The sequence below is a fragment of the Lepisosteus platostomus genome, chromosome 18 (assembly GCF_059453375.1).
Source record: "Lepisosteus platostomus isolate fLepPlt1 chromosome 18, fLepPlt1.hap1, whole genome shotgun sequence".
Lineage (NCBI taxonomy): Eukaryota > Metazoa > Chordata > Actinopteri > Semionotiformes > Lepisosteidae > Lepisosteus > Lepisosteus platostomus.
This window is the reverse complement of record NC_142628.1, coordinates 8,185,754-8,206,107: the sequence shown is the minus strand read 5'-3', so window position 1 is coordinate 8,206,107 and position 20,354 is coordinate 8,185,754. Positions and strand designations below refer to the sequence as shown.

Genomic DNA, 20,354 nt, shown 5'->3' with positions numbered 1-20,354 from the left:
GAACGTCTTACGTCTACAGCTGACAAGTTAGTCTGCTCCAGCTAATAAAATTTGAGTTGTCGACTGACGTAGGCCACCAGCAAGTAGATTCTTCTCTTCGGTAAAGGTGCCGGGCGCTTTGGCTTTGTTTCTGAGTTTCTGTTGGAAAATCTTCTTAGATTTCCCCCCGTTTATTTTTTTTTATTTTTTTTCTTATTTGGAGTCAACAAAATCGTGAAAAACTGAAGTTGTCTCGGTAAAGGTAAGATAATTACATCGTATTAAATAGTCTTGTTTTTCTGTATCTCTAAAATGGCTGCTACCTTCTTTCTTTCCTTCGGATGCTATAGAAAATGGCGTCGAGTAATAGGTCCAGCATGGGTGTTTTTTAATCCTCAACGATCCTAACCGGCGTTTGTCAAGTAGCCGATTTAGCAGCCGTATTGTCGTAAATTAATGTGAATGATAGTAAAATTAATTGATCGTGTCTTAAGGAAGAGTAGCGCCTGGGCAGATGGAGATATGCGCAAGATAGCTTTTTGCGCTACAAAAGCGTATTGGGCAAGATGTATGTCAAAATTCTTTTGTGTTTATCTTCTGATCTTTTCGATGTCGGCGGGGTTTTAATACAACATCCCGGTTTCTGATTTTTGTCATAAATTGCTGGTAGCCACTCGAGTCGGAAAAGGAGATTAATGTGGAACCCGTCCTCTATATTGTAATATAACTTCGATGAACAGACGATTTTAATTACCCTGAATACTAAGCCGGTGTTGAAACGGCGTTCCCTTTTTAAAGTAAAAAATCATCTTGAAAGAAATAGTGTAGTCTTCCTTTTTGAATGTCGATTTTTTTTTATTTAGAAATGTTATGATCTGGGGGGGGGGAAGAAATAGTCGTGTGACTATTGTATGAGACTGTAGTTTGGTAATCTGTTACAGCTGTTTTTTTCGGTATATTTCAGTTGTATTTTCCTAAAACAGCGGATGCGATTAGGCCTAGGAAAGACAAAGGAAGCCATGTAGCTCTCACACGCTGTGGAAAGCAGAGGAGCCCTTTTGTCTTATTTAAATTGGAAGAGTTTCCGTGGGCATTTTCTGCCGTGATTGACCTCGCCTTGGATTTTGATTCTTTGGTCCTCTTGGGTGGGAAAAGATTTCAGAATAGTTTCTCCTAGGCCAGTCAGTGTCCGCCCTAAAACATTTATTTAAAAAATGCTTCTCGCTTTCCCGGTCGTTTCCTTACAGGCCTACCCGTTCTCTTTTATTAATATAAGCTGGAGCAGACATCTTGATTCCTTACAAGAGACTTTGACGAACTCGTTTCAAACGTGATTTCGGCTTTAAGGTTTGGCTGGCACGATAGATGAAGTAAATGATTGTGCATGGTATGTGCTAGAACAATTGAGCTCACCCTACAGGAAGTGGTAGCCATTTAATGTATTTTAATTGTCTCATTTCGTAACACCCTTTTGATGTGGATTTTAACAGGTCTCTTTCTCTCCTCCCCCCCCCCCCCCCCCAGCTCGTTTTCCCCACCCCACCCTTTGAATATTATTCTTTTGAAGATTCTTCGTTGTCAAGCCGCCAAAGTGGAGAGTGTGATTGCAGAAGGGGGTGCTTCTCGTTTCAGGTTTGTGAAGCCGTTAGGAGGGCTGGGGTTACTGGTGCTGCAATGGAGGGGCCAGCTGTTTTGACAGTATTTGACATGTCCAAGATGTGAGAATGTGATGTGACCGCTAGGTCATTTTTAACCATGTTTGTAAGATGTGTAAACTCAGTCCATGCTCAATCCAGGACTGACAGTTTCCTCAGAATTTGTGAGGCTGTTTGGATTCCTTTGTCATGGTTACAATTGTGGCTAATAGATTCTGTATATCGGTGCATAACCTATTCATGTTTAAAAAGTTTTCAGAAATGTGTGACCAAAGGTCTTTAGATTGAGAGATTTCAATTCAGATTGCATATCTATCCTTTCTGAAGTATTTAGTACTTTCTAAAGGAATGCATTTTTGACTACTCCTTATCACCTGAAAAGGTGATTATAGGGTAAATATGAAGCAGGATTGGGATGAGTTGTGGAGTGAGGGAGTAATGGTAAACCTTGCTCATGCTTATTACAGTTTGGTACCCATTTTGTTTAAGTTTTTTTCATTTTTTTCTTCTGTAATCTTGTTCTGGTGCATTATGCATCATTATGAAAAATTTTCGGTTGTGTTTTTTCCCCGTCATTCCTCTGGGGTGTCATTTGATAGGATAGCAATACCAGTCCAAGGTCACTCCTATGCAGTCCTAGATAGCAGCTGGTGCTCAGTGATTTGCAGAAGCCAAAGGAGGTAGCAGTTTATGAATTGAGAAGGAATTACAATTGTAGCTGCCAGAGTAATAATTGCTTACACTTATATAGCACTTTTCTGGACACTCCACTCAAAGTGCTTTACAGGTAATGGGGACTCCCCTCCACCACCACCACCAATGTGCAGCCCCCCCTGGTACCAGAGTACCTTATGTAAAACTTTGAAAGGGGGTATCTGTTATTTTTCCCCCAGACTCTGCATCAGGCAGTTTGCTTCTGGTTGATGTAGATACTTTTTTGTCCTCTGTGGATTAAAGGCACATACAGGGCTTCTTTCTCTCAAGTGGAAGAGAGAACTTTCTCTGTTTTTTGTATTGTTTCCTGTACTCCATCTTGATGGTTGTTTTCTGATCAAATAGGACAGTGTTTAAATGTGCCTTTGCTTTCCCTTCCAGTGCTTCTTCGGGGGGAGGAGGAGGTAGGGGTGCACCTCAGCACTATCCCAAGACTGTCGGCAACAGGTACGCTGGCAGACAAATCGGTGCGATACATCTACAGTCCAAGTCTTGCAAATGCGTAGGTAATACCCTATGTAGATATGGGTGCAAGGTAACATGCACGTGTGATTGTCTTTTAAAGAATCTGTTTTTATGTATGGGGGGGCAGTTGGGCTTCTGTAGAAGATACTCTTGCTTTAAAGTACTGTGAATTGTTTACAATGCCTAGTCTTCTATATGCATATATAACTAAAGCTTGATTATTCATGTGTGCAGTTTTGTCATTTGACAGCTTAGCCCTGCTTGCAGTTCTCAGTTGAAATGTTTTCTGCCCTTCAGCGAGTACCTGGGGAAAACCCCAGGGCCTAGCGTTCAGAGATGGGTTCCTTCACGAAGCACTAGACGAGATGTCAACTCCACCAATGAAAAAGAACGACACGATGCAATCTTTAGGAAAGTAAGAGGGTATGTGTCACTCTTTTATCCATAAAACAATGGTACTGGTTTTCATGTGGGCGTTGATAATGGACCTATTTGATGAGATGTGGAGATTGATTCCCAAGAGGCGGAACATTGATTGAAATAGTCATGTTTGTAATGTACAACTCTCAAGACCTTGAGCCTCAGGAAATTTGTCATTGTGCTATAAAAGCAATGTTTTGCTGTTAATATGTGTTTAGCATTCAAGTGGGATATGAAACAGTGCAGTTTATGCTTTTGAGTGGTATGGGGGGTCAGCTGATCTTTATAAGAGCTCCAGACAGCAGGGCTATTTTTAAAAACAAGGTTGTTCTTTGTCTTCGGCAGGAATCAGTATTAATGCTTTCGTTTCTTATTACAGCATATTAAATAAGCTCACCCCTGAAAAGTTTGACAAGCTATGCCTTGAGCTCCTGAATGTGGGCGTAGATTCTAAACTCGTCCTAAAAGGAATCATCTTGCTGGTAAGTTTTTTTTTTTCCACAATATTCATTTCATTTTAAACCTTAGGGTGACCACTCCAAGACTTAAGTGAACATTGTACAGTTAGGTTTGTGTAGCTCATAGGATTATGTATTATGTGACTTTGTATGGTTAAAGTGCTATGCCTTGAATGCCTCTATTCCCACTCTGCAGATTAGTGAAGCATGACATTTTTGTGCAGATCAGTTGTCTGTATATAGTCATTACCTCACAATGTTGCCAACCTCTTCTGCCTAGTGGGGCATATTTGTTGCTTATTCCTTTTTACTTCCATGTAAGTGTGCTAGAACATGGCTTGATAGAATGTTATTTTAAATCATTACTTTTTTTTATTCTTCTTTCCAAAGATTGTAGACAAAGCCCTCGAAGAGCCCAAGTATAGCTCGCTATATGCTCAGCTATGTCTGCGCTTGGCAGAAGATGCACCAAACTTTGATGGCCCATCACCAGAGGTTCAACCAACACAAAAGCAAAGCACGGTGAGGCTTGCACTCCATACTCTTAACAAAAAACCCAATTTGGGGTTGTGTGAAAATAGAATGCACATTTTTAAAGTAATTTTTCAGTTCTTGTTCAGGATTAAGCAGTCTTTTGTATATTTGGTATGTAATCCAGTTTGGTCAAGTTCAATTAAATATCTGGTCATTTTATTTTTCAGACATTCAGGAGACTTTTAATTTCTAAGCTTCAAGATGAATTTGAAAACCGCACCAGAAATGTTGAGGGTGAGTAACATATATACACAGACATGGTTTGTTTATGTATTTTGTTTTGTATTTGTTGACTGACAAATGATCTTTTTGTCTCTAGTCTATGACAAACATGACAACCCTCTTACCGCTGATGAAGAGGAGCAGCGCGCCATTGCCAAGATCAAGATGCTGGGCAACATCAAATTCATTGGAGAACTTGGCAAACTTGACCTTATCCATGAATCTATCCTTCATAAGTGCATCAAAACAGTGAGTATTGATTTGGTAGTAATTTCATAAACTAGCTTGGGAAAGCCTATTGCTCTTTCTACATTTGTGATTTGAGTGCCTTGCATTTCGAGTAACTTGATGCTTGTCTGACCAAAACTCTTTCAGCTTTTGGAAAAGAAGAAGAGAGTACAACTTAAGGATATGGGAGAGGATTTGGAGTGCCTCTGTCAGATAATGAGGACAGTGGGACCTAGATTAGATCATGAAAAAGCCAAGGTATGTTTTCTGGAGAAAATAGTTTTGTGTGCCTTTTGATGAATAAAATTTACTTTTAAATTGTGAAGTATACAATGCTTAAAATACTGTTTTGTCAAGTAGTCTGTTTTCTTTCCCACAGTCTTTAATGGATCAGTACTTTGCCCGTATGCGATCCTTAATGACACACAAGGAATTGCCAGCAAGGATTCGTTTCCTGCTGCAGGTCAGTACCATACACAGTTGTTTAATACTATGTGGAACTGTATGTCTTAGTGGCATTCTGCTGGCAAACTGAACTGAAAACTTGCCCTTCAAAACTTGTTGCAGGATACTGTGGAGTTGCGAGAAAACAATTGGGTTCCTCGCAAAGCTTTTATCGATAATGGACCAAAGACGATTAACCAGATTCGTCAGGAGGCAGTAAAGGTAAGTAGGATTCAATTGAATTGTAATGGAGTAAAATATTTTGTTGATGTATGGTTTTGTGCTAAATATTATGTACATTCTTTGATGTAGTGTATTGTAACTGTAGACTTATGCTTTTCATCCTTGCAGGATTTGGGTGTTTTTATTCCTGCACACATGTCTCAAGGAATGAGGAGTGATTTCTTTCTGGAAGGACCTTTTATGCCACCCAGGATGAAAATTGAGAGAGAGGGTCTTGGTGGATTATCTGATATGTTTGGGCAAATGCCAGGTTTGTAAAGGTTTAGGCCTCTGTATATCATATACCGATACTAGCTACTACTGTATGTGTACTAGCTAATACATGTGGTTGCCCAAATGACTTTGAACTATGCCTTCATTTGTAGGAAGTGGGATTGGCACTGGTCCTGGAGTTATTCAGGATAGATTTTCACCCACAATGGGGCGTCATCGTTCAAACCCACTCTTCAATGGCCATGGTGGACACATTGCACCTGTTCCTCAGTCCCAGTTTGAAATGGGAGGCAAGCCTTTTATGAAGTCAAACCAGGTATGGGAGGTTCTTCTGTTGGCTGGTAAAATTTGTGTAGGTTTTAAAAGGATGTAGATGTACCCACCTTGTGACTATTAAATGGATATCAATTTTGTGATGGGTTGATTTTTCTTTTTGACTGTTCCAGGGGCAGAATCAGCATTTTCATAACCAAAACCAGGGACATTCATCCCAGCAGCAAGCTCAGTCCAAGGACATGCCACCACGGTTCATTAAGAAAGGACAGCTCAATGCAGATGAGGTAAAGAGGGTTAAAGATCATGTACAAATGCCCAGTGATTATAAACAGACGCGTTATTCTGAGGGAGAACTGGTACCAGGTTTCCTTTCTCTTGTATCTTCTTTTTTTCACTCCTTTGTCTTTGTTCCCTTTCTCCTCTTCCCCCCCTCCATCTATTCACCACTTTTAACTGGTAACTAGTGTCCGCTGAACGTGATTATGAGATATGAGGGCATACATTCCTGTTTTTCAATATTGGATATTTAGTTTTGATTTCAAACTGAATGTACTGATTTTTTTTTTATGAATACTTCTCCCTAGATCAGCCTGAGACCTGCTCAGTCATTCCTTATGAATAAAAATCAAGTGCCAAAGTTGCAGCCTCAGATACCAACTATGATTCCTCCGAGTGCACAGCCTCCTCGCACACAGACCCCACCACTGGGACAGGTGAGGACCTCTTCGTCTGTTAAATGCAGTGGCTTGAAGTATACTTTTTTTTTCTGGAAACCTAAATGTATTTAAAAGCCTGGGACTCTGAATTCTTTGTGTTTAAGGATTTTGTGGTTTTAGCTTTTGTCCATGGCTTTTTTTTTTTTTTCCCCACCCATAGCCACCTCAGCTTGGTCTCAAAACCAACCCTCCTCCAATCCAAGAAAAGCCTGCAAAAAATAGCAAGAGACCTCCTCCTGCTAGAGAAGAGCTGCTTAAAATGACTGTATGTACACTTCTCTTACTACTATAGGCTTATAAACAGCCATTTACTGCAGTTTTAAATATGGATTATATTGAAATAGTGTGTGATGCCTGACGGTCTGTTACAAGAATTTTGACATTTCTAAATGTTTCCCCCCCCCCCCTCTTTCTTCAGGAGACCATTGTTACAGAGTATTTGAACAGTAAGAATATAAACGATGCTGTTAATGGTGTTAGGGAGATGAAAGCTCCAAAACACTTTCTGCCTGAGATGTTGAGCAAGATCATTATTTGTTCACTTGATCGCTCAGATGATGATAAAGAACATGCCAGCACTCTGATCAATTCACTCAGATCGGAAGGGCTGATCACTGGAGAGAACTTCATGCAGGTGAGTATTCTTTAGTTTGAAATGCAGTGGGCACTTAAGGGCTAAGGGGACTCACGAATGAAGCTTTTTTTTTAAGGTTATTAAACTCTTACCATTATGGGTGGTTATTTTGCCTAATATTTCTATCCAAAGCAACTTAACATTTGTGCCTGGGTAATTTACTGGAGAAGTCTGAAATATGGGTATAACTGTAGCCACACTTGGAACAAATCTAGTCACTTAGTGATTTTTAGGGATTTTAATGTTTTTGTTTTTTTCCCCCCGGCACAGGCGTTCCTTAATGTTTTGGACCAGTGTCCCAAAATAGAGGTGGACATCCCTCTTGTGAAGTCCTACTTGGCACAGTTTGCAGCCCGTGCAATTATTGCAGAGCTTGTGAACATAGCAGAGCTGGCACAGCCTCTGGAAAATGGCACACATTTTCCCCTTTTCCTGCTCTGTCTTCAGCAAACAGCCAAGTTGAAGGATCGGGAATGGCTCACTGAACTTTTCCAACAAAGTAAAGTCAACATGCAGAAGATGCTGCCTGGTATGTTTTTTTTCCCTCCTTTTTAAGAACTTGAAGAGCTGTAGTGATGGCAGATTATCTACTTCCATTTAAGCAAAATGTAGTAAAGAATGTTAACTCTGACCTTTGCATTAACTTTAGCCAGTGTAACATGGCTAAGGTATGGCCTGTTTAGCTATCTAATGGCTTTGGATGAAACTTAAATTGCTATGTAATTCAGGCTCTGGCAATTGGGTGATGTTAACTGTATAATCAGTATCTAAAGAACAGCTGTTTATTGAGCAGTATATCATGCATACTTTTTTTCCTGTTCTAGAAATTGATCAGAATAAAGATCGGATGTTGGAAATCCTTGAAGGAAAAGGGCTTAGTTTTCTGTTCCCACTTTTGAAACTGGAGAAGGAGCTGTTGAAGCAAATAAAAGCAGATCCCTCCCCTCAGGCCATCTACAAGTGGATCAAAGACAACATTTCACCCAAACTCCATACTGATAAGGGGTTTGTCAATATCTTGATGACCAGGTAAGAGAACTATTCTCTCATGCATGTATACTGTTTTTTGCCTGCTTAAGTTGTGCAAAACACCAATTCTTCTATTTTTCTTCTAGCTTCTTACAGTACATTTCCCATGAGATGAGTATAGCTGAAGGAGATGACCAATTATCTGCTCCATCAAAAGAGCAGTTAGACCAGGAGAAGCAGCTGCTGTTATCCTTCAAGCCAGTAATGCAGAAATTTCTGCATGATCATGTTGATCTCCAAGTCAGTGCCCTGTACGCGCTGCAAGTCCATTGTAACAACAACGGTTTTCCAAAAGGTAGGATGTTAATATGTATAGTTAAAACCATTTTGAATAAGCCTAACTGACGTGTGTCTTTCTAGTTTACCTGATTCCTCCCTGTTCTCTTGTAACTACCATGGTTAGGGTGAAGTCTCCAGCTTTCTGTCTCAAACATTTGAGTGCTCTCTTCTAAAAGACTGTTTATTAGTTAATATATTTCCTACAGACCGTCCCTGATTTTGTTAATCAAGTTTTATGGATGTTCTTCTATAATGAATGGTCTGTATTAAATCCTAGGCATGTTGCTGCGCTATTTTGTCAACTTTTATGATATGGAGATAATTGAAGAAGAAGCCTTCCTTGCTTGGAAAGAAGACATTACCCAAGAGTTCCCTGGAAAGGGAAAAGCATTATTCCAGGTAATTATTTTTTCTGCATAGGTTCAACCTGCTAACAATTGAAGATATTTTGTTAGAAATAGCTTTCTTTCAGTGTCATTTTAAAGAATTTATGTACATATGTTAATTTCCACAACATGGCTAAAAGATTAAATGAACTTGTCTGAAATTATATGTATTCAGTTTTCATTGTGTGTAGTGGCTTTTACAGTCCTCATTTTCCCTTCCTCATAGGTGAACCAGTGGCTAACCTGGCTGGAGACTGCAGAGGAAGAGGAGTCTGATGAGGAAGCTGACTGAAGAACCAGCCAAAGCCTTACATGTACTATTGCTATGAGATGACAGCTTTTTTTTCCCCCCTCCCCTCTGCCCAAGTGCTTCCCTTGTCCTGCCCCCTCACCTAACCACTGCAAAAGGTCATTCCGCTATAAAGGTTTTGCAGTATTTAAAGCAAAAGCATGTTTTTTTTTTTGTTAGACTAAGGTCTTAAGCATAGCATACCATCTAACAATTTTAGAAAGCCTTTGTTTAGGAAGTTTATAATGTATTAGCATGGAATTACATCTTATGTTGTGCATAGTGGCAGTAGATGGCGAAGATGTGTTTTGCTGCCATGTATTCTACATAGGCTTTCAGTTAAGTAAATAGCAACACTGTAGAAATGCACTTTGCTCAGTGTAAAACTTGAGTCGTTGCAATATTTTATCCCTTGATTGTTACAAAGAATCCTAAACTGTAATCATTGGTTTGCTGCCATAACATTAATAGTTATTGCCTGTGTTTCTACCTCCTAGTAATGGGCTTTGTTATGTGCTGGGTTTGAGTATTCTCCAGTCCTATTTAAAATGACGACAAAAAAAAAGAGAGAAAAGCCTGGGCAGGTGCACAAGTCTTTAATGAAAACCTGGTTTACTTGCACAATATGACCTGATTGTGAGATTTTAGCCCTTTAAGTGCTTGGTGTGGTTGTATGTAAACCTGTAATAGCAAGAACTTCTAATGAAAAGCCTTCTTTAATTTGTTCACATGCCCTGATTTTTGTAATATTACCTGTATCTGTCAAACATTGTGATACTTGAATTTCTTCTCTTCCTGCTGCATGTTCAGGGACTCTTGAAACATGAAATTCTGCCCATGCTGATGGGACATCTTTTGATCGAGAAAGTGTGTCAACATGGAACTTTTAACCTGTCTTTTTAACTTTAAATCGGTGAATAAAAAGTTAACTGAGACCAAATGATTGGCTATTGAATTCCCCCTCTATCCTGTTCTTGAAATAATGAAGGCTTGTACTCTGGTTAGCAGAAGAGGGACTAGGATGCAGGTAATGCATAATTTAACATCTTAAATTAGAATACAATCATGGCAGTATGGGCATGTCCCTGCACATAACAATTTCACTTTTAATGTGCTCTAGAGTTGTACATGTAAATGATTTTCCATCTGTAAGGTGTGAAAGATTAATGTGCTGAAAATGTCGTGTACCACTATTACTTCATCTTCAGTATAGTTATACACTGTTAAGATCTTATTGCTGAAATCATTATGTATCTTTAATTGGTTCTCTTTCCAGCCATACTGTAAAATAAGGATTGTAAACCTTTTAAATCAGTTCAAATGTATTATTTCCCTGAAAACTATTAGCCTTATTGTTACTATTCCTTTATTAAATGGCCAATGCAGAGGAATGTGTAACCTGACTGCTCTGGAACGCCTAATAAAAATAAGCAACAGTTACAACACTTCTGGTATTTATGAGCAGTCATCCTTTTGAACTATGGTGGAGTGATGAAGTCAGTCTAATGCTAATCACTGAAAATATCTGACCTCATTTTACAACTCAAGCAGTTCCCGGTGTATTCAATATTTGATTTTGGGAGTACTCAACGTGATTGATAGCCTCAAGCTTCATTATAATCAAAGGATGGGTATATACAATTGTGTATATTTTCATCCTTGGAAAATATATACTTTGTACAGCTAGGTATTTCAAATGAAATAAGCAATCTTCCACTGATTGTAACAGCGTACAGTTACAGACATGATTAAAGTTTCACAATTGCTTAGGTATAAAGGTAATTTTATTTCAAGTCTCAAAAGCTTGGAAAAGGTGTGTAAGAAGCTGAAATGCTAAATGTTCCTAACCACCAAACATAGATGACTTTGGTTTGGCAGTTTTGTATCCACACAGTTTGATTCTTTCAAATGTATTTAAAAAAGGGTATTTTTCAAAGGTCAAAGTCCTTTGTTACATGCCAGTCTAATGCATTTGTAGGCTTTAACCCAATGAAAAGCAGTCATTCAGTCTTCTGCTGGCAGCCAAAAATACTCTACTACTTTTGTTGTTCTTCGTGCTGATCCCATCTCTGGAACTCCTTGAGGCAAGAGTTCGCTAAAATGAACTGGTGATGAGCCTCTTGTAGAGCTTGAACTCGGAGCAGTAATCCTGTATAAGAGTCTGCGGAAGATGGGGGAATATTTGTTAAAACCAAGATAAGGGTATGTTTGGTCTATAATTGACTTAGTAAATTGGCTTTTAAACTTTGTAAATTGTAATCGCTGTGCAATCTGAATATTAAATTCTTGACATCTTTTAGAAAGCCAAGCTGGTAGATTTCCATTTGTGCTACATTCTTTTCTTTAGGAGAATACTTGGCAGGATTTAAAATAAAAAAAAAATAATCACACAATTGCATAAGTTCCTGCTCATTCAAGTATCCATGGTGATGTTTCTTGTTTTGATTTTGGTCTCTAAGGAAGACGTTGGACTGAATTTGTTTTAAAAGACTGATTTTATGAATAATGAGGAAAATATTTCCTACAGACCTAACATTGATATCGCAAAAATGGAATAGTGTGGTACGAGCACAAGGAAAGGGCACAGGTACAGTTACTATAATATTGATAGAGCAGCTGTTTTGACCATCTGCTTGGGCCGATGTATGGTGCTGAAAGCATGCTGACACTGCGCTTGCCTGAGATGAAGTACACAAATAGTATAAAGTGGGGGGGCAATATACCCTTCAATACATAAGATAAAATATAATAGAAAGTCACATTTTGCATCAGCAGAAATTGTTACATTTAAGAAAAATGTCGTCGTCTGGACTTTTTGATTTTTGCCTTTCAGCCAATGAGTTAGGCGTGTTGACAATAATTACAGGTGTATTTTCAAGTTTAAATTGTACAACACATAGGGCTTGATGAGCAGAGCCTGATTAGCACTAAAAGTGCTGCATATTGTGTCCTAAATGTCTTTTGTTCTATATACAGTATACAGCTTATGACACAAATTTAAGAAGAAACTTTTCTCCAGCGTCCATGTCCTAAGGAAAGATTGAGTATGGTACATAAAGGCAGTCTATTGCTAGTTCCTGACAGCATAACATGTGGCATGGTATTTGATACAATTTCCAGTTTATGGCCATCTATGATTTTAGGCACTTTAAGTTTCTGAAGTGTGCTGTGAGGAGTACCGTACGCGTGAAATGGAACCATAGGACATGCTAAAGTGGAACCAAGAGTGGATCAAAAATAGTAGTCCGAAAATCATCACCATCTAAACAGTAAATTGGAAGACAAATCACACCCGTGGCATTAAAGCCATCACCCAGGAGGTCAACAACAGGACGAAAGGCAATATTCACACATGATTGCACAGAGATGATAGTGGCACCAAATCTTTAGAAAGTGGTGTAAGAAATAGAGCAGGTGCATCTACTGATGAAAATCTGGATATGGAGTCTATAAAACACTTGAATCTTTGTGACAGTGTTATTTGTAAGACATTTTTCTCTTGGAGTGGATTAAAGTTATTGTATTCTGTCAATGGCGCTATGACCTCCTCTGTGTGTGGTGACATGACATTGCACTACCGGCATTAATGAAATCGCAAGGTCAAGGATTGTACCTGCAGCACCACAGTAGCTAAAAGAGAATGGTGTAAGGAAGGTGATATAAAAAGGAAAACTGACATGACATATATATATATAATCTATTCCAACAATTACACTTTAAAACATCATTGTAGCACATGGGGAGACTTCACATATGTCTATGTACCTTGAATATACAAGGTGTTCATATAATTTTTTGTTCTTTTCAGATAACTGAATTGTAAAAACTGCACTGTGAAGCAATATAATTAGGTACTAAAGCAAATGTACAAATAACAACATGGACATGTCCTTCGAGAAACACTGAAGACACACTCGGGAAGACACTGATGATTTCAACACCTTCTGCCCTTTGTTAATGCACCAGATTTCATTCTGACACAGTTTATCATTTTTGCACTAGCATTTTTGAACTGACCTACTAGAGTTTTAGAATCAAACAATATAGAAATAGAGATACACAAGGAAGATTATAAACAAAGAGGTAATTCATTCTAGCTAACTCATTTGGTCGGGATGTGTATATCTATGTACTTAACATTCATTTGGAACAAGATAAGTATTAATCACTCCTCACGAGAATCTCTGTAACAAACGTGTAACACTGTTACCTGTCTGGATTTCTGCCCGGCTCTTCTGCTACTGTGTCAGGTGTAGAAAAATATACCGGTTCTCCTTCCTGGTTGTGAAAAGAGATTCACTTTATACTAATGACTTCCTTTTCCTTTGGAATTGTTATGTTACACTACTTATCAGCTGCTGCCATCCATTCACTGGGGGAATTTCTGATTTTGGCACAGTTGGTTAACAGCTTTGAGAAGAAATAAACTTTTAGGGAGTGTGGTATCATAGGGAGGTAACTGCCTACACCTACAGTATCTAGTTCAATTGAAACAGCTCTCTACAAAATACTGGTTTTGTGGTTCTGCTCATTCTTTCACTTTGTCTTGAAAACAAGATGAAGAACAAAGCTCTGCATCTCAATGTCTGACCATTGTTGTGAATTTGAAGCTTTAGGAATTTCAGAAAATTAAAACGCAAAACTTTAGCCTGAATTGCAGAATACCTAGATGTTTAATGTGAATTTCAAAGATGAGAGTAAGATGGTTCTAAGTTCTCCATTGTACAGCCTTTGTGGGGCCCCACAATACAATTTTGTCTTGAATACTTACCATCAAATGTCTTGGAGTCCCATCTTGATTTTTCAGGATTTTAATTTTCTGGTCATTTTCAGTCACACATAAGAAATAACTCTTGATATTCACCTGGCACTGAGAGGGAACATTGATACAAATGATACATTCAATAATGACTATATGCATGTCTGAGTACTTGCTATATAAAATGTCTGTAGTAATCGCTGGTTACTTAAAAAATCCTGTAGGAATACAGAACCAATTCTAAAAAGCATGTTTTATGAAGTAACTGAAAGTGGTGTCATTTTACATGGTGCTGAAGGACACTCGTGGGATATGGAAGCACCGAGGAAGAGAAAACAGTCGATTCTACTTCATCCTGAAGGGCAGGTGTTTGTGGGGAGCTGGGGACTTACTCCTTTGTTCTGTCTCTGGGAGTGTAGCTCCTCCTGAGCCTTGAGGACGTCGGCCAAGGCCTGGTGTCTCTCCCTCCACACGAGGCCCTCCGCCGTCCTCTCCTGCCTCTCGTGCTCCAGCAGCCTCTTCTCGCGCTCCGCCTCCAGCCTCGCTTTCACGGCCTGCTCGCTCGCCTCCTCAGCCGACAGGGCCCGGCGCCTGGAGCTCACCTCCCTAGTGGGGTCCAGCAGAGTGAGGGCTTGGAAATGCGCAGGGTGCTGCGGAAACCTACAGTCTTTACACTTGCTATTATTTCCTTTGGGAGATATTGATATGCCACATCTGTGTACGGCGTTTGTCCAGCCTTTCTTAATGTCACCTTAAGATGTCGTAGATTCTGCTTTCAAGTCTTACAAGTTCTCACTTCTAGAGGGCAAAAGCAATATATGTTTTCACCAAGTGATTCCTTATTGAAAATTAATGTCCTAAAAAACACCACTAAATACTCATGGGCATTGTTTGCAGTAAATTTTGCTGTTTCATACTTTAGTATTTAATGTGTGATTAATGTCTACTTTTTATTACAGTAGAGAATGACTTTCACTGCTTTGCAGGAAACCTATTTAAAGCTTTGCTAAGAGTGTAATTATCCGCTGCTCGGTTTAATCACCTCACAGGCGAATGTAATTAATTAATCTCTTCGTAAAGTGATAAGTGACTTAACAACCAAGGATGAAACACCAAATGCTACATTAATCAAGGTGATTCAATTAAAGCTGCCTTTTAGTTATTGTTATACTTTCTACTTTCATAATTCTGAAAAGGAGTAGAGGTGACACCTAACATTTGGTTTAATTTTATTCAGGAAAAGGAGACATTTTTCAATTTAAAATCTGAGTACTATGTTCAAAGAGCTTCATTGCTGTGTGGTTTGTGTACCACCTCAATATTCACTTGCTTTCTTGAACTGTTTTATGAACTACACACCTTTCATGGTTTTTTTACAATGTCACAGCTGCGGTGTTGTAAAAAGAGTTTTAGACAGAAAAAGGCCTTTTCTTTTTGGAAAGGGAAAGATGAAAAACTATACTTCAATATTAATGCAAGATTGTTTGCACTAAAATATCTACCAAAAAGATATTAAAATACTCACTTTTCTTTGAGCTTCACATTCTGCTCAGTGAGCTCCTTCAATTTGTGTCGCAGTTCATTCCTCTCGTGTTCTAAGTCTCGGTTTTCTTCCAGAAGAACTTGTCTTTCTACCGAAATCTTGTCTAATTTTAGTTTGCATTCAAAGTAGTTCTTTTCTCCTTGGTTGAGCAATTGCTGAACATCGTTTAGCTAAAAACAGATATATATTTATTAAAATATATAACAGATTGAGCAGAATTTCTGAAAAGAAACCAAGTGTATCTTAATTATAGTGGACAGCCCCTCAATACTTCTGGTACCCTACAGGAATTTAAAATTATGCTCAGCATTTAAAACTGGAACAGAAGTGGAAATACTGATCAAGACTTACAAAAATGCAGAGGAAGCTGAGCACACAAGCATGAACTTCCTATCAGAAGCCTCAAGAGAGATGTTTTACTCTATGTTGTGGTTTTTACCACCAAACCATACAGAGCAATTTTGTTTTCTAGTAGTTTATTATGAAATCCTTCATCCGTGCATATATATACAGTGTATGCATCACAACCTTTTGCCCAAAGAAACCTTGATTGATCAAGCGCCAAAGTCTAGGGATTTAAATAAGACATTTTGCTGAAACATAGAAACAGTTCAAAAACTGCCTCCAAAGAGTACAGAACCTTGGAAACAGAAGGTTAATCTATTTCAAGGGCCTTTTTGAGGTCTAATAAACCTAATACAGTATTAAAAAGCTGCAGACACCTCTCTATAGACTGCTTATTGTCCAGTTCACCTTGCATTAACCTGTTCAGCCCTTAAGAGAGGGGTCAGTTAGATTTATTTCAAAATAGTCTAGTCATCCATCCGTTTTCTAAGCGCCTCTTCCAATTCCGGGACACGGGGGAGCTAGAGCCTATCCCAGCAAGCAACAGGCACAAGCAGGGTACACCCTGGAGGGACACCAGTCCATTGCAGGGCAGACAGGCACAAACACATTCACAACACGGCCTGTTTTCCCAAAAGCTGGTTAACCTACCAGTATCTTTTTTGGACTGCGGAGAACATCCACACAAACATGGGGAGAACATACAAATTCCACACAGATAGCACCCCAGGTCTGGTATCTGGTACCCCAGCACTGCAAGTCAGCAATGCTAATCAGTGCGCCACCATGCCACCATACTCCGAAACCGTGAATGGTGTAACTATCTGGCTCCCTCCTGGAGGCGTGGTGTACCCTGGTCTTCAGATGCTGCAGCTCCTCCGTCAGCTTGCCCTTCTCCGCCAGCGCCAGGTCTTTCTCCTCCTCTGAATCCTTCGCCCGAGCCTCGGCCTGCGCCCGGCTCCTCTCTGCCTCACATCTGGCCACATCTGCATCTCCAGCTGCCCTGGTGCACAGACTCACCCTCTGCTGGCAGGCGTGGAGCTTCTGCTTCAACTGCAGCAGTTCAAAAAGGAGATATCAACTGGAGCCATCACGTCACTGGGCTGGCTGCTGGAGAAGTACAGTAAAATTAGATCTAGAGGAGGAATATTGACTCTTGTCTCCAATTGTCTATCGTTGTTGCGATACTGATATGACAAAGCTTTCGTTTGATAATACCACCAAAGTTAACGGCCACTTCCTGAAGGCCTTGTTAGTGTATGATGCTCAGAAAATTAAAAACCAGCATAACCAATATTTTCTAGGGATGAATGTAAAGTGACTGCACTAACGCTAGAAACTTGTGGCATCAAACAAACAGTTATGATATAAATAGCTTTGCAAATCAAAATGACAGCTTATGGAATCTTCAAAGGCACTATCCAACACATTCCCAGATTCTTGCAGAATAGAAATATGGAGCACCTCTGTGTACCTTTTTTGATGAGGCGTGGTGAACACAAGTTTATGTTTTTGGTGACGTAAACCAGTTCGAGCCACTTTTTGACAATTTGAAAAATTTCTGAGCAAAGCCAGTGGTGAAAGGCCCAAGTGTCTGTGTGTACCGAGAGAGAAGAGAGACATGCCCTGAGAGCACAGCACAGCTGACTAGAACCTTGCTTCTCTGCTGATCCACTGTACAGCCAGAGCAACGCCTGTTTTCTGGTTTGGTTCTGGCATCATACTCGGCTAGGAAACAAACTGCAGTGTACTGGTGCACAGTTTGCATCTTGCCACATAATCACATAAGGAGTAAATAGTGTCCAGTGAGTGTGATGCGTTTTTAAAGAGTTTCAAAATTAGATGGGAAATCTCACTGTGGGAATGTGGGAGGAGTTTTTTTCTGGTATGTCACCAATGATACGGATACATTGGTGTTGGATGTCTGGGGTTTTGTCGCTGTCCTATTCTAACTTTATGTAAATTGAATGTTTAAGAAAGTATGAATAAAAATCTTAAAACATTATGTACTGTACAGTGGTGAAACTTCTGTTCTCTGACCAAACTGCCATCTAGTGTTGAGTACAGATTCAGCAACAAGCCTTGTAACAATACTCTGTTCTTTATGACATCTCTCATACAGTATCTGCCTAGAAACCACTATTTTCTATTAATTGCTTTGAGCTTGGATTACTTTATGTGGAGATAAATTAACTATAATCTGGATCCTGGCTCACCAGGAAAAAAACTGATCAAGCTCAAACAGATAAAAGTGCAACAAAAATAGTGCTTTTCCCTGAAAAGGCAAAGAATTTAAAAATACATCTACTTAGCTGGACCAAATATTCACTATATAAACATTTATTTGACAACTAATTTAGAATAGGAAACCAGAGACCTGGAATGATGAGCTGTTCCAAAGTTTTGTTATAACACTTGTTCACTCACCATCCAGAAATAGAAGTAGAAACGTTTCTAATCTCTTTTAAAAAAGCAGATAACGCAGACAAAAACCAAGGCCTACTCCAACTCCCCAGATATATGCATGTCTGTCCATAAATTTGGACACTCCTAGACTTCATACAAAGGACTCTAGGGATTGTGATTCTCTTTAATAATTTTATCAGGTACCTCTTTAACCTGTGCCTGGAGCTCCTGGTTGAGGTTTCTCAGATTCATCATTGTGAGCTCACTCTCCGTCCTCATCATTATCCTCTCCATGTGAATCTCGCTGGTCAGGTACTTGTTCTGCTGCTTCAAATCCTCACATTCCTACAACAAAACAAAACAAGTCCTGCCGAATCTCCACATTGCTGTGTGAAAAATCCCCACTTTACAGCTCTAGTCAGTTCTCCAAAAGTGTTCTCTAGGCCTCCATTTTAGAAAACTTCAAAATGTGAAAATGACCCTTTCCACACAGTAATAGCAATTACTCAAAGTCCTTACTGATTTTAAATCTGCTGCCTGTTTGGTGACCATGCAGAAGACGCATAAAAAATATTTATTTCATTTCTTCCAGGTGCATTTGTTAAAATAATTCCTACCTTTCTCTTCCTCACCAGTTCTCCCTGTAAGCGACTGATCTGGATAAAGGAAGTCGCCGGGCTGAGGGCGCTTACAGGCCTCACCATCCTGACCGGTTTCCGACAGGGACGAGACACCATGCCACTGTCCAGGAACGGGGCCTGGTCGTTGCCTTTCTCGTCCTGACCATCTTTGCCACTACTGAGCCTGTCATTCACATGACTGCTGCTGAGGGAGAGAGACTTATAAAGAGTCCCACTCTCCAAGACAGGCGATCGGTTAGAGGAGCAAACAATCTGCAAGCTCCCGTTTGAAGTGTTCTTCAGAGACATCGTTTCAAAGCTGAATGATCTGGGATGTTGCTCACACCAGTGTGCCCTCTTCAGGTCTCAGCACAGGGGGTTTGAAAGTTTAATCCTGTTGGAATGACTGTTTACTGCACTGAACAGTGAGGATGAGTCTTGCAGCAGGGCAAATGAATTATTAATGTGCTATGGGACACGTTATTAAAGGAAAAAGAAACCCTATCCCTCCCACACAGAGAAACCTGACGAGTGATCATACCATTACCAGGGCAAGGTTACAACTTTTTCAAACCACAAGAACTCTGCTGTATTCAGCTTAAAATGTATTTAATACATTTCTCATACATTTCCATGGTTAATGTATTAATGTGTTGGGTTTCATATTCCTAGGAGATTGAGACAAGAAACAGAAGCTTCTACAGGAGTCAAAGTAATTTCTGAGCCTTAATGATTACACCCAATTAGTGCCAGGGAGAGAGCTGTCAGTCTGACATCCTATCACTGCCTACTTAACCAGACAACCAGTGTAATCAGCTTGTGAAATAAAACACTTAAGATCAAAATGCATTATTTAAAGATTGCAATTTAAGTAGGGCAAGATATGCTACATATATTTAGCTTTCGGTTCTGGATGACTTACATTACACTGAAAGCTGAAAGTAGGCTGCCTTTCTTGATGTACCCACAAACACATTTTCAAAAATAAGCCCTAGAAAGCTTTAAGGGTGGAAATTTACAGTTGTAATAGATTTCATTGCCTACTTATTCTGCAAAGGGTTAGATTTCTGAGTGTTAAAAACAAAAAAGCTAAGTTTACCTTAGACTTGGCTTCAGAATGCATAAAGAAGCATTCTAGAACCTTGGTATTTTGTCAGTATTTTTTATCTGGAGATACTGTATTTGTTCTTAGGAATTCATTTTTGTTCTGTCTTTTGACTGCCATGACACAAAATACTTGCCCAGATTCATTAGACCTGAACACAATGAGAGGCATGCTTCTTGTGCAGACTGCACATTCCAAACAACTGCCTTTGGACTGTTGTGTGGCATTAATTTGCAGAACTCATAATTCCAGTTATTCTCAATGTGTGACGAAGACAAAGCACAGTGTGGAACATGCATGGAAATATATACACTGCATATTTATGATTATATTAAATGGAATTCCCCAATATACAGCACCATCCAGTGAGTGGGTGTGGGGGATTATAACGT

At 39.4% G+C, this 20,354-nt stretch overlaps 2 protein-coding genes and 1 non-coding gene across 4 annotated transcripts; 2 read left to right on the top strand and 1 right to left on the bottom strand.

The window, feature by feature from the left end:
- The first annotated feature begins 75 nt into the window (after positions 1 to 75).
- Positions 76 to 10,124, top strand: eif4g2b (eukaryotic translation initiation factor 4, gamma 2b). 2 transcript variants are annotated; one of them, XM_088611813.1, is made up of 22 exons: positions 76 to 241; positions 1,504 to 1,611; positions 2,730 to 2,854; positions 3,111 to 3,236; positions 3,613 to 3,715; positions 4,082 to 4,213; positions 4,393 to 4,459; positions 4,545 to 4,696; positions 4,823 to 4,933; positions 5,055 to 5,138; positions 5,243 to 5,341; positions 5,471 to 5,612; positions 5,728 to 5,891; positions 6,022 to 6,135; positions 6,436 to 6,564; positions 6,728 to 6,832; positions 6,986 to 7,201; positions 7,472 to 7,730; positions 8,026 to 8,230; positions 8,317 to 8,525; positions 8,787 to 8,908; positions 9,122 to 10,124. In XM_088611813.1, exons 3-22 carry the CDS (start codon positions 2,847 to 2,849, stop codon positions 9,185 to 9,187), a joined length of 2,613 nt encoding a protein of 870 aa, XP_088467939.1. In that variant the 5' UTR covers positions 76 to 241; positions 1,504 to 1,611; positions 2,730 to 2,846; the 3' UTR covers positions 9,188 to 10,124. The 2 variants fall into 2 exon arrangements, with proteins under 2 accessions (XP_088467939.1, XP_088467940.1); XM_088611814.1 differs by lacking the exons at positions 76 to 241; positions 1,504 to 1,611 and having other exon boundaries at positions 2,827 to 2,850.
- Positions 6,163 to 6,350, top strand: LOC148645588 (small nucleolar RNA SNORD97). Its single transcript, XR_015928229.1, has one exon. It is a non-coding gene; the product is annotated as a small nucleolar RNA SNORD97 (small nucleolar RNA).
- Positions 9,765 to 20,294, bottom strand: LOC148645586 (uncharacterized). The gene is made up of 8 exons (XM_088611815.1): positions 18,855 to 20,294; positions 18,442 to 18,582; positions 16,684 to 16,884; positions 15,469 to 15,656; positions 14,336 to 14,549; positions 13,956 to 14,054; positions 13,395 to 13,462; positions 9,765 to 11,345 (listed from the first exon to the last, which is right to left on the bottom strand). The coding sequence occupies exons 1-8, from the start codon at positions 19,164 to 19,166 to the stop codon at positions 11,189 to 11,191; spliced, it is 1,380 nt and encodes a 459-aa protein (XP_088467941.1). The 5' UTR covers positions 19,167 to 20,294; the 3' UTR covers positions 9,765 to 11,188.
- Between the last annotated feature and the right edge of the window lie 60 nt (positions 20,295 to 20,354).

Excerpts from the sequence above, each read along its gene's own strand:
- eif4g2b (XM_088611813.1), top strand. Across the intron at positions 3,716-4,081 it reads TAAAAGGAATCATCTTGCTG|ATTGTAGACAAAGCCCTCGA; the intron begins GTAAGTTTTTTT and ends TTCTTTCCAAAG. Across the intron at positions 6,565-6,727 it reads AGACCCCACCACTGGGACAG|CCACCTCAGCTTGGTCTCAA; the intron begins GTGAGGACCTCT and ends CCCCACCCATAG.
- LOC148645586 (XM_088611815.1), bottom strand. The coding sequence starts at position 19,166 with ATGTCTCTGAAGAACACTTCAAACGGGAGCTTGCAGATTGTTTGCTCC. Across the intron at positions 18,583-18,854 it reads AACTGGTGAGGAAGAGAAAG|GAATGTGAGGATTTGAAGCA; the intron begins GTAGGAATTATT and ends GTTTTGTTGTAG. Across the intron at positions 13,463-13,955 it reads GGACTCCAAGACATTTGATG|GAAGGAGAACCGGTATATTT; the intron begins GTAAGTATTCAA and ends TTTCACAACCAG.